General features: G+C 39.9%; 1 protein-coding gene across 1 annotated transcript in view; it reads left to right on the top strand.

Moving 5' to 3' along the window:
- The window catches only part of MAGI2 (membrane associated guanylate kinase, WW and PDZ domain containing 2), a 1506415-nt gene that overhangs the window by 1310590 nt on the left and 182478 nt on the right, over positions 1-13347 (top strand). The window contains 1 exon segment of the mRNA XM_037836511.1: positions 5014-5203. Within this exon segment, the coding sequence (XP_037692439.1) occupies positions 5014-5203 (190 nt within the window).

Below are 13347 nucleotides of genomic sequence, written 5' to 3'. Positions count from 1 at the left end.
TCTGTCTACTAAGGCCCAGTAGCAGGCCAAAAGCTGTTTTTCAAATGGAGAGTAGTTATCTGCAGAGGATGGTAAGGCTTTACTCCAAAATCCTAAGGACCTGTATTGTGATTCTCCTATAGGAGCCTGCCAAAGGCTCCAAACAGCATCTCTATTTGCCACTGACACTTCCAGCACCATTGGGTCAGCTGGATCATATGGTCCAAGTGGCAGAGCAGCTTGCACAGCAGCCTGGACCTGTCGCAGAGTCTCATCTTGTTCCAGTCCCCACTCAAAACTAGAAGCTTTTCTGGTCACTCAGTAAATGGGCTGGAGTAGCACCCCCAAATGAGGAATATGTTGTCTCCAAAATCTGAAGAGGGCAACAAAGCATTGTGCCTCTTTTTTGGTCATAGAAGGGGTGCAACAGCTTATCCTTCACCTTAGAAGGAATATTTTGACATGCCCCACACCACTGGACACGTAGAAATTTTACTGAGGTAGAAGGCCCCTGTATTTTTCTTGGATTTATCTCCCATCCTCTGACACGCAAATACCTTACCAACCAATCTAGAGTGGTTGCTACTTCTTGCTCACTAGGTCCAGTCAACATCATAATGGGCCAGTGTGATATCTTGTGGGAGGGAGAAACAATCAAGATTCCTATGGACAATATTAAGACATAGGGCTGGAGAGTTGATATACCCCTGAAGGAGAACAGTGAGTGTATACTGCTGGCCTTGCTAATAGCTATTGAGAAAAAAGCATTTGCCAGCTCAATAGCTGCATACCAGGTACCAGGGGATGTGTTGATTTGCTTAAGCAATGATACCACATCTGGAACAGCAGCTGAAATTGGAGTCACCACCTGGTTAAGCTTATGATAATCTACTGGCATCCTCCAAGACCCATCTGTTTCTTGCACAGGCCAAATAGGGGAGTTGAAGGGGGATGTGGCATTAATCTCTTCCGTCCCTCCAGGAATCCAGTATTGCTTCTGGATTACTATTTTGCTAAGCAGGGGCAGTTCTACTAGCTTCCACTTGGCCTTTCCCACCATAATAGCCCTCACTCCACTGATCAGGGAACCAATGTGAAGATTCTACCAGTTTCTGAGTATATCTATTCCAATTATGCATTCCAGAACTTGGGAAATAACCACAGAATGGGTCTGGGGACCCACTGGACCCACTGTGAGGTGGACCTTAGCTAAAACTCCATCAATCACCTGACCTCCATAAGCCCCAACTCTGACTGCTGGACTAGAGTGATGTTTTGGGTCTCCTGGAATTAATGTCACTTCTGAGCCAGTGTCTAATAATCCCCAAAATATCTGCTCATTTCCTTTTCCCCAATGCACAGTTACCCTGTTAAAAGTCTGTAAGTCCCCCTGGGGAAGGCTGGGAGGAAGATTAACAGTGTAAATTTTTGGCAGTGTAACAGGGTCCTTCCCCAAGGGTATCTGGCTTTCCCTTTATTCAAGGGGCTCTGCTGGATCTGTAAACTGTCTCAAGTCTGGGAATTGATTAAGGGGCCATGACTCTCTGTTTCTGTAATTCAAGGTAGACTTTTGTTCACTTGACGTACAATTCTTCTGCTTATACAGTTCAAGCAAGAATTTAGTAGACTGCCCATCTATTTTATTGCTAGGTACTCTGTGATCTCCTAGCCAACATCATAAGTCTCTGCAAGTCAGATTGTTTTGATTGCTGCCTTGAGTCTGTTTTCCATTATGGTAGCCACACCCACCTTGTCTTTGATAATTAACTGCTGCCACATGGCTTCTGCTGACTTGAGATCCGATTATCCCCATTGTGTTTAAGGTTTCCAGCCCAGTGATGGCAATTCTCACAGTAATATCTGACCTGCACAGAAGGCAACTACAGAGCTCTTCACAAATTTATTCCTCGCAGTCCTGGTAAAAGATGTGTCTTCTGGACATTCCGGGGGTGTAAGCAGGTCTTCCATGATAAATCTACTCTAACATTCCAGTCTCTCTAAGCCTTTGAATCACCTCCTCTACATTACACCAGGGCAGTTCTGGCATTTCAACCTCAGGTAATGTCGGCCACCTTTTGATCCACATTTCAACCAATCACCCAAACAAACTGTTAACGCCCTTTCTAACCCCTTGAGCTACAACACTGAATGCAGAATCTCTGCTTAGTGGGCCCATTCAGTAAATTCATCCTGCTCCAACTTTATATTCCTTCCACCATTATCCCACACCCTTAATATCCATTCTAACACATATTCCCCTGATTTTTGTCCATAAAATGTTGGAAAATCCATACAGTTCTTTTGGAGTATAGCATACTTCCTCATGGGTCATACTTTGTACCTCACCCTTCAGGGCCTGTTGGGACTTTAATCTAGTTACAGGTCTTGAAGCAAAGACTGGTGGTGGGAGTGGGTCATGAAAATAATTAGAAATATCCCTCAAGCCATTTACCTCAGGACATTCTGTTTCAGTTTCATCTGTTGAAACAGCATTAATCTCTCCAGACAGAGGAGTGAGGGCTGCTTCCTCAGGGGAGGTGATTACAGATTTAGCAAGCACTGAAGGGTTAATCTCTTTAGGTGGAGGTTGGATGGCAGGCTCCTCAGGGCAGACTGTAGGTTGGGAAGCTGTTTCCTCAAAGCAGGCTGGAGATTGGGTAGCTGTCTCCTCACAGCAGACTACAGGTGGGGGCTATTTCCTCAGGACAGACCATTACAGGTATGTCTAACAAAGACTCAGCAGAATCCAGGGTTCCAGTGTCCTCACTGCCATTATTATTAATCCATATGTCCCCATCCCAAGTTTCAGGACCCCATTCTTTTCCAATCAGTGCCTTTACTTTAACGGCAGGCACCCTGCGAGGTTGAGATTTTAGTTTGCGTTGTAAATCTGCTACTCACACAATGAGACTCTGGGTCTGGTTTTCGGAAATCTCAAGTCTGCAGCGACAGGAAATAAGATTTTCTTTCAGGGCACACATAGAAACCTTTACATTTGTCACACGGTGCTTAAGTTTTAAATTGGAAGCTTTTAGCTCTTCCCTTTCTCTTATAATAACTTTATCCAGCGAATCTAAGAGCAACCAGCCAACATCATTATACCTCTTAACCCTGCAAAACTCTGTTAAGGTGTCAAAAACACTGTCACCCAGAGCCTTGCTTCATACAAGAGTATAATTAGGAAAATCAAACTGATATTTTGCATATCTCCATTGCCAACTCACACCATGGACTGTCAGTGCCATCTTGATTATTGGAAGTGAAGTCATTAGTGCCTTTGAATCTAATCAGAGTAGAAAAGCAATTGTAAAAGCCCATTTAAGATTCTGTTTCTCAAGAATCACTCCTGGTACCAAGTTGTATTAGTTAGGGTTCTCTAGGGAAACAGAATTAACAAGAGATATCTATAAATAAAAGATTTTATAAAAGTGTCTCACACAACTGTGGGTATGCACGAGTCCAAATTCCATAGGGCAGGCAGCAAACTAGCAACTCCAATGAAGATGTTCAATGAACTCCTCAGGCAGCGAACTGGCAACTTTGATGAACATGTACAATGAACTCCTCAGTAAATGAACTGGCAACATTGGTGACCTCCTCAGGAAAAGCTTCACTGGTTAGCCGAAGAAGAAGTGAAGGTCTTCTAACTTTCTCATTTAACAGTCTTCAACTGATTGGATCGAATCCAGCTGACTGAATTCTCTCGTTGTGGAAGACATGCCCTTCGTTGATGTCATCAGTCACAGCTGCAGCCAATTGACTGATGATTTAATAAAGCAGCCTTCTGGTTTATGAACCAGCCACAAATGTCCTGGCAGCAATGGTTAGGCCAGTGCTTGCTTGACCAGACACCTGTATACCATCACCTGGCCAAGTTGACACATGAACCTAATCATCACAGGGATGGAGGGGTGAAAAATGGGTAAACTGCAGGTAGAAGGAGAGGAAAACAAAGTATGCAAAGGTTCAGAAGCAAGAGAGAACCTGGTGAGTCCCAGGGAATGAGAGGTGAGACCATCAGCAGTGATGAGAAGCATGAGCAGGCGCTGGGGCTGGACCAGCCTACCTTGCCCCAGTAGGGAGTTTGGTGTTTATCCTGAGGACCATGCTGACCACTGCAGAATTTTGGCAAGAGGGTAACCTAATCTAATTTTTATTACACCAGGTTTATTCAAAACAGAAAGGCAGAAGTTGAGCTTGAATGCGGAATTAGTTCTTTGCTGGATGAAGGTGAAGTTGGCAGTGCCAAGAGGTGACGTCAGTGAAACTCAGTTTCCCCTTGATGTAAAAAGAACATTGCCCCTGCTTTATTTACCTCGCAATGCTATATGAGAATCAAAGAAAATGATGAATGTGACAGAGTATGGTCAACTGGGAAATGTTCTACAGATCCTTACTAAAACAGCAGTAGCAACAATTTGGGGGAAAAACCACCAGATCAGCGATAAATAGTACTTAATAGAAGACTGTGAACATTCTTAAATTTCGGATTTTTTTTAATTATTTATCAACTGTAAGTAAAGTGATTCAATGTTCAAGTATAGAAGACTGTCGGAATATACATAGGTGTCAAATGAATATTTGCAGACTACTTTATCTTCTGTTTTGGTAAAAAATGGTGTAATATATTGGGACTATCTTGGGAAAGGAACAAATAATACCATACATTTGTAAGCATGTACACATAAATTATCTTAAGCTACATATTATCTGTACTTGATAGAGGAAAAAAAGCCAGACTCAGAGAGATTAAGTGATTTGCTGAAGATTACCAGCTAATAGGTGACAAGGTCATATAAATGTGCATTCAAAAGTCAGGCCCTACTTTATTCATAACACTCAATGGTGCTTTATTATATAGAGATAGCATCTTTTATTTCAAGGCACTTACTTATACCAAAGTTTTGAATTCTTCATGGAAGAAAAGTCTACAGTGTCTAGGCTAACTTAAAGGTGAGCATTTTGGTATGTGGGCAAGTGAAATAGCAAGAAAGAGTCCATCGGTCATTTTCTCTGTTTTCTTGCACTTTTCAGATAACGGACCGATGGGAGAATCAAGGCAGCCCTCAAACGAGTTTATCTGCTCCGGCCATACCGCAGAACCTGCCCTTCCCACCCGCCCTCCACAGGAGCTCGTTTCCTGACTCTTCAGAGGCCTTTGACCCAAGGAAGCCTGACCCATATGAGCTCTACGAGAAATCTAGAGCCATTTATGAAAGTAGGCGTAAGTGACAGCCACATGAAACAGGGTGCATTAGTAATAGCTCAAGTCCTGCCAGGAGATGCAGTGAAGCTGAAATGATCTGGCATGATTTTACATTCTGAGGTTCAAAAGTATCTCAAAAGTAAAGCCAGCTGATATAAACTTCTCTAAAAAAGCCTGCAGGCTCTAAAAGGAAGCTTGTTATCTTTTGGTTTTAAATTTTATTTCCTACATTTTTTTCAATAGGCCCCTGAGGAAAATCAGGAATTTTTTTTTGTTTCTCGTTTTGTTTGTTGCCAAATAAGCAGAAGAAATGGGATTTTTATCTCTTTAATCTGATCTCCAGTCTAAAGCCTAGGTTTTTCTTACAGCCTTGAATGCAGTCAATGAAAAAGTTAAGGCCTTGAGTGAAACGTCACTCAAGTCCTTCCAACCCACAATCATGAAATCAATTTGTTCTAAAAGTGGCACAGAGCCAGGCTCCAATCATTTCTGCTCAAATCTTCTACTTCTTGTTTAATGCAGTGGAGCCCATTTAAAAGTTCAACCTTAAAAAATCATATATGCACTTGTCACCCTATTTGAAGGTCTTTTAAAATTATTTCATTGCACTTTATAAATATTAGAAAACAAAGGTCTTTAATATTGCATATACATTGATCATGCTTCTTTTTGCCATCTCCCAGGTCATTTCCTCACTATGTTAGAGGACAGGGATTTGAATGGCATGACTGTATAATCTATGGCGGGAAATACACAGCATAAAAAGATCAAGAAACCTAGGCTAATGAGAAGGGTTTTGGTCCCTGGCACTCCCATTTATGGTCTGCTGATTTCCTTAGCTTTGGTGTTCTGCCGATGCCATTTCCAACTTTATCATCTGAAACATGAATAGCAAGTTTTAAAATGTGTGCAATCTCCAAGGACCTCTAATGTGCTTAGTCTTTTGATGAGCTCAGAGGCTAAGAATTATGCATCCAGCTGCTAAAGGGAAAAGCAGGCATAATACCTCTTCCCCATCCTCTACAACTCTTTGTAAAAGTAATTTGGGTTGATAAAATAGTGTAGACAGCAAGCCATTGAGAAATCAGTTTCATCAAAATGATCCCTCCCCCCTTTTTTAAATAATGGGATATATCAGGACCACTGTACTTCATTCTTCCCCTCTGGAAAACAACCGAAATGTCTTGAAAAGAGTTGTATAGTTAGAATGTTTTTGCCTTGGTAGAGTGAAAAGTAAGCATCTTTAGATGACTAATAAAGGGTACAAGTACAACATATAAATGTTCATTAAACTGAAAATAATTGAAAAGATTTCAGTACAGTCCTTAATACCTTTTCTGCATCAGTAATCAAGTATCTATTGAATAATAAATACTTTGTTCTCAGCACTGTAGGAAGATATCAAAGATGAGTGATACTCCTGCTCTTCTAAGTTTTACTGAGAAAACAAGAAGAGTGAGTGTAAACAGGTAGACATCAAGATACAGCAGAGGTTCTAACTCACAGTTTGGAAACACAGTGCAGGATTAAAATATCATCATATGTCCTTGGCTTATTCAAATTTTTGATACCATATAGGGAGCATTAAAAGATGCTCCATCCTGTTTTTTTTTGTCCCTTTGCTAGTCATTTGTTTCTACCCTTTTGCAGTTTCCTAGTCAATACAAGGCTTTATTATTCAGAACAAATCCAACCGGTGTTTATTCACAGTCTTCTCTTTATGGTTGTCTGATACTATTGTGTCCTTGGTTTCTAAAGCAGGAATTGTGCATGGCCCTCTTTTCAACCCTAAAAGAATTCTGATTTCTTTATCCAGCTCCTGCAAACAAAAAAGGCTGCTTCCATTCATTGTCTTTCCCCTCCTCACCTTGTGACAAACCGAACAGACCAATCCTCCTTAACCTCCCATAACTTTCTTTTGCTGTCCTCTGGGAGCTCTTTATCCCCTTTGCCTTCACAGCCACAGAAACAACAAGCATCCTGACTCCCCACCACGTCCCCCTCCCCACCCTCCATCAGCGCTCTCGCCATGCCACGACTGCCCTGCTCTAATCCTGCCTCCTCTTGCTTTCATCAGCACCCACTAATGTTTCTAAGGCCGCAGTAATGCTTTCAGGGTCACAACTCTTAGAAAGCCAAAAGACGGTGAGCTCATTTCCTTTCCCCATCTGTCTTTTTTATATCATGTTATTTTATAACACTAAATGGAGTGTGAATGAAACCCAGAAATCATGTCAAGGTAAGAAAAGCTCTACCCCTAAAGATTAAGGAAAACAAAAAAAGCATGGTGCCACTTTTTCTAGTCTCTCTGAATAGCAGAGCAATTCACTCTGCTTGTGGCTATGCAAGTGTCTTGAAAGAACAAAGCAGTCTTTTGTCCTCTATATATTTCCTGTTTCCAAGTATGAAAAAGTTTCATTCTCTCATTTAAATTTTTGGAATGATACTTTAAAAAAAATTTAACTAATAGAGGAAAAGCTTGGTCTAATTCCCATATTTGCAAATAGTTGTGTTTTTCTGTTTTATTCAGTGATCACAAAATGTATGGCTCTAAACCAAAGACTCATATGCAGAATATGATTGTGAACCACTCCTAACATATTGCTTTGATTCATATGCATAACATTTTGGTTTGGCTCTATCCTTGTGTCCCCCCACCTTTTCCCTGTGAGAAAAATCAGTGGAACCAGGAAAAGTATAGATGGGATCCCAAGCCAAAGTTTTCTAAACAAAGTCCTTTGGCACTTTCCCCTGGTCTATAGGATTCCATGGTATCCTCCCTTACAACCACGTCTAAAGCTAAAGAGATTTTTACATTCATTTTCAAAACTGGGTCACAGTAACCAAATAAAACCCACAGACCTCTGCTGTACAGAGTGACAGAATGTTTGTTATAACAAAGCTGTCAAGAAACATTCAGATTCAAGTTACCAGTCCCCTGCAAATGGTAGAAATTTATCAAATGATGTAAATGCTGCTGTGCCTCGTTTGACTCATAATTAGATTATAGTGACATTTTAATGTGCATGCACAGGCCATCTCAATAAAGATGTATTTCTGGAAAAAAAAATGCTGTTCTTTCAAACAAATGAAGACAACCATAGGATACTAAAGCCACATAAAATAGAACATGACAGATACATGCGTAGGAGAGGAAGGCTAGAAACACCGCTAGTCTTCATGGGATCCTCCTCTGATGAGGCAAAGGAAGATTCTTCCACCCAGCAGGCAGGGTGGTGCCTCTGATTCGAGAGCATCAAACAGAGGGCCCAGAAATGTCACCCCCAAGCTCCACATCAATCAGCAAGAATTTATGAAACACTCTGTGTGTGTCTAGAACTCTGCTAGCACTCCCAAGAGAAAAATCATAAGAAATAACCTCTGCTCTTAGAAAGTTGAGAGAAATTGGAAACACAGACAAACAATTCCTGAACACGGCTGCATTATATAGCACAGTAAATAATATTTGTATACTATCATGCAAAACTGTGCTGTAAATACAATTAGAAAATATAATTTTCTCAACTTCCATGTGTAAAACTGATGTTCAATCAGGAGACTGTAATGTGTTAGGTATCTTTTTTTTTTTTTTTTTTAAATCATCATTTTATTGAGATATATTCACATACCACGCAGTCATACAAAACAAATTGTACTTTCGATTGTTTACAGTACCATTACATAGTTGTACATTCATCACCTAAATCAATCCCTGACACCTTCATTAGCACACACACAAAAATAACAAGAATAATAATTAGAGTGAAAAAGAGCAATTGAAGTAAAAAAGAACACTGGGTACCTTTGTCTGTTTGTTTCCTTCCCCTACTTTTCTACACATCCATCCATAAACTAGACAAAGTGGTGTTTGGTCCTTATGGCTTTCCCAATCCCATTGTCACCCCTCATAAGCTACATTTTTATACAACTGTCTTCGAGATTCATGGGTTCTGGGTTGTAGTTTGATAGTTTCAGGTATCCACCACCAGCTACCCCAATTCTTTAGAACCTAAAAAGGGTTGTCTAAAGTGTGCATAAGAGTGCCCACCAGAGTGACCTCTCGGCTCCTTTTGGAATCTCTCTGCCACTGAAGCTTATTTCATTTCCTTTCACATCCCCCTTTTGGTCAAGAAGATGTTCTCCGTCCCACGGTGCCAGGTCTACATTCCTCCCTGGGAGTCATATTCCACGTTGCCAGGGAGATTCACTTCCCTGGGTGTCTGATCCCACGTAGGGGGGAGGGCAGTGATTTCACCTTTCAAGTTGGCTTAGCCAGAGAGAGAGGGCCACATCTGAGCAACAAAGAGGCATTCAGGAGGAGACTCTTAGGCACAAATACAGGGAGGCCTAGCCTCTCCTTTGCAGCAACCGTCTTCCCAAGGGTAAAACTTATGGTAGAGGGCTCAACCCATCAAACCACCAGTCCCCTATGTCTGTGGTCATGTTAGCAACCATGGAGGTGGGGTAGGCGAATACCCCTGCATTCTCCACAGGCTCCTCAAGGGGGCACTACATCTTTTTTTTTTTTTTTTCCCCTTGTTTGTCTTTTTTCTTTTTTTTTTTTTTTTTTTTTTTTTTTTTAACTTTCCCTTCTTTTTTCAAATCACCTGTATGAAAAAAAAAGTTAAAAGAAAACAAACATACAATAAAAGAGCATTTCAAAGAGACCATAGCAAGGGAGTAAGAAAAAGACAACTAACCTAAGATAACTGCTTAACTTCCAACATGTTCCTACTTTACCCCAAGAAAGTTACATAACATAGCAACATTTCAGTGAACTTGTTCCTACTACAACCATCAGAAATTAACAGACCATAGTCATTTCTGGGCATCCCCAGAACGTTAAATAGCTTATCTGTTCTTCCTGGATTATTGTTCCCCCTTCCTTAATTGCTCTCTACTGCTAGTTCCCCTACATTCTACATTATAAACCATTTGTTTTACATTTTTCAAAGTTCACATTAGTGGTAGCATATAATATTTCTCTTTTTGTGCCTGGCTTATTTCGCTCAGCATTATGTCTTCAAGGTTCATCCATGTTGTCATATGTTTCACCAGATCGTTCCTTCTTACTGCCGCGTAGTATTCCATCGTGTGTATATACCACATTTTATTTATCCACTCATCTGTTGAAGGACATTTGGGTTGTTTCCATCTCTTGGCAATTGTGAATAATGCTGCTATGAACATTGGCGTGCAGATATCTGTTCGTGTCACTGCTTTCCGATCTTCCGGGTATATACCGAGGAGTGCAATCGCTGGATCGAATGGTAGCTCTATATCTAGTTTTCTAAGGAACTGCCAGACTGACTTCCAGAGTGGCTGAACCATTATACAGTCCCACCAACAATGAATAAGAGTTCCAATTTCTCCACATCCCCTCCAGCATTTGTAGTTTCCTGTTTGTTTAATGGCAGCCATTCTAACCGGTGTTAGATGGTATCTCATTGTGGTCTTAATTTGCATCTCTCTAATAGCTAGTGAAGCTGAACATTTTTTCATGTGTTTCTTGGTCATTTGTATTTCCTCTTCAGAGAACTGTCTTTTCATATCTTTTGCCCATTTTATAATTGGGCTGTCTGTACTATTGTCATTGAGTTGTAGGATTTCTTTGTATATGCAAGATATCAGTCTTTTGTCAGATACATGGTTTCCAAAAATTTTTCCCATTGAGTTGGCTGCCTCTTTACCTTTTTGAGAAATTCCTTTGAGGTGCAGAAACTTCTAAGCTTGAGGAGTTCCCATTTATCTATTTTCTCTTTTGTTGCTTGTGCTTTGGGTGTAAAGTCTAGGAAGTGGCCTCCTAATACAAGGTCTTGAAGATGTTTTCCTACATTATCTTCTAGGAGTTTTATGGTACTTTCTTTTATATTGAGATCTTTGGTCCATTTTGAGTTAATTTTTGTGTAGGGGGTGAGGTAGGGGTCCTCTTTCATTCTTTTGGATATGGATATCCAACTCTCCCAGCCCCATTTGTTGAAAAGACCATTATGGCTCAGTTCGGTGACTTTGGGGGCCTTATCAAAGATCAGTCGGCCATAGATCTGAGGGTCTATCTCTGAATTCTCAATTCGATTCCATTGATCTATATGTCTATCTTTGTGCCAGTACCATGCTGTCTTGGCAACTGTGACTTTATAATAAGCTTCAAAGTCAGGGAGTGTAAGTCCTCCCACTTCGTTTTTCTTTTTTAGAGTGTCTTTAGCAATTCGAGGCATCTTCCCTTTCCAAATAAATTTGATAACTAGCTTTTCCAAGTCTGCAAAGTAGGTTGTTGGAATTTTGATTGGGATTGCATTGAATCTGTAGATGAGTTTGGGTAGAATTGACATCTTAATGACATTTAGCCTTCCTATCCATGAACATGGAATATTTTTCCATCTTTTAAGGTCCCCTTCTATTTCTTTTAGTAGAGTTATGTAGTTTTCTTTGTATAGGACTTTTACATCTTTGGTTAAGTTGATTCCTAGGTACTTGATTTTTTTAGTTGCTATTGAAAATGGTATCTTTTTCTTGAGTGTCTCTTCAGTTTGTTCATTTCTAGCATATAGAAACATTACTGACTTATGTGCATTAATCTTGTATCCCGCTACTTTGCTAAATTTGTTTATTAGCTCTAGTAGGTGTATCGTTGATTTCTCAGGGTTTTCTAGATATAAGATCATATCATCTGCAAACAATGACAGTTTTACTTCTTCTTTTCCAATTTGGATGCCTTTTATTTCTTTGTCTTGCCGGATTGCCCTGGCTAGCACTTCCAGCACAATGTTGAATAACAGTGGTGACAGCGGGCATCCTTGTCTTGTTCCTGATCTTAGAGGGAAGGCTTTCAGTCTCTCACCATTGAGTACTATGCTGGCTGTGGGTTTTTCATATATGCTCTTTATCATGTTGAGGAAGTTTCCTTCAATTCCTACCTTTTGAAGTGTTTTTATCAAAAAGGGATGTTGGATTTTGTCAAATGCTTTTTCAGCATCTATTGAGATGATCAATTGATTTTTCCCTTTCGAGTTTTTAATGTGTTGTAATACATTGATTGTTTTTCTGATGTTGAACCATCCTTGCATGCCTGGAATGAACCCCACTTGGTCATGGTGTATGATTTTTTTAATGTGTCTTTGGATTCGATTTGCAAGTATTTTGTTGAGGATTTTTGCATCTATATTCATTAGGGAGATTGGCCGGTAGTTTTCCTTTTTTGTAGCATCTTTGCCTGGTTTTGGTATTAGATTGATGTTAGCTTCATAAAATGAGTTAGGTAGTGTTCCATTTTTTTTCAATGTTTTGAAAGAGTTTGAGTAAGATTGGTGTCAGTTCTTTCTGGAAAGTTTGGTAGAATTCCCCTGTGAAGCCATCTGGCCCTGGGCATTTATTTGTGGGAAGATTTTTGATGACTGATTGGATCTCTTTGCTTGTGATGGGTTGGTTGAGGTCTTCTATTTCTTCTCTGGTCAGTCTAGGTTGTTCATATGTTTCCAGGAAATTGTCCATTTCTTCTACATTATCCAGTTTGTTGCCATACAGTTGTTCATAATATCCTCTTATAATTTTTTTAATTTCTTCAGGATCTGCAGTTATGTCACCTTTTTCATTCATTATTTTGTTTATATGGGTCTTCTCTCTTTTTGATTTTGTCAGTCTAGCTAGGGGCTTGTCAATCTTGTTGATCTTCTCAAAGAACCAACTTTTGGTGATATTTATCCTTTCTATTGTTTTTTTGTTCTCTATGTCATTTATTTCTGCTTTAATCCTTGTTATTTCTTTTCTTCTACTTGGTTTAGGATTGGTTTGCTGTTCATTTTCTAGCTTCTTCAGTTGATCCATTAGTTCTTTGATTTTGGCTCTTTCTTCCTTTTTAATATATGCGTTTAGTGCTATAAATTTCCCCCTTAGCACTGCTTTTGCTGCATCCCATAGGTTTTGGTATGTTGTGTTCTCATTTTCATTCGTCTCTATATATTTAGCAATTTCTCTTGCTATTTCTTCTTTAACCCACTGATTGTTTAGGAGTGTGTTGTTTAACCTCCAGGTATTTGTGAATTTTCTAAGTCTCTGATGGTTATTGACTTCTAATTGTATTCCATTGTGGTCAGAGAATGTGCTTTGAATAATTTCAATCTTTTTAAATTTATTGAGGCTTGTTTTATGTCCCAGCATATGAT

This window comes from Choloepus didactylus, chromosome 5, assembly GCF_015220235.1.
Source record: "Choloepus didactylus isolate mChoDid1 chromosome 5, mChoDid1.pri, whole genome shotgun sequence".
NCBI lineage: Eukaryota > Metazoa > Chordata > Mammalia > Pilosa > Megalonychidae > Choloepus > Choloepus didactylus.
This window is presented reverse-complemented; position numbering and strand designations above follow the sequence as displayed.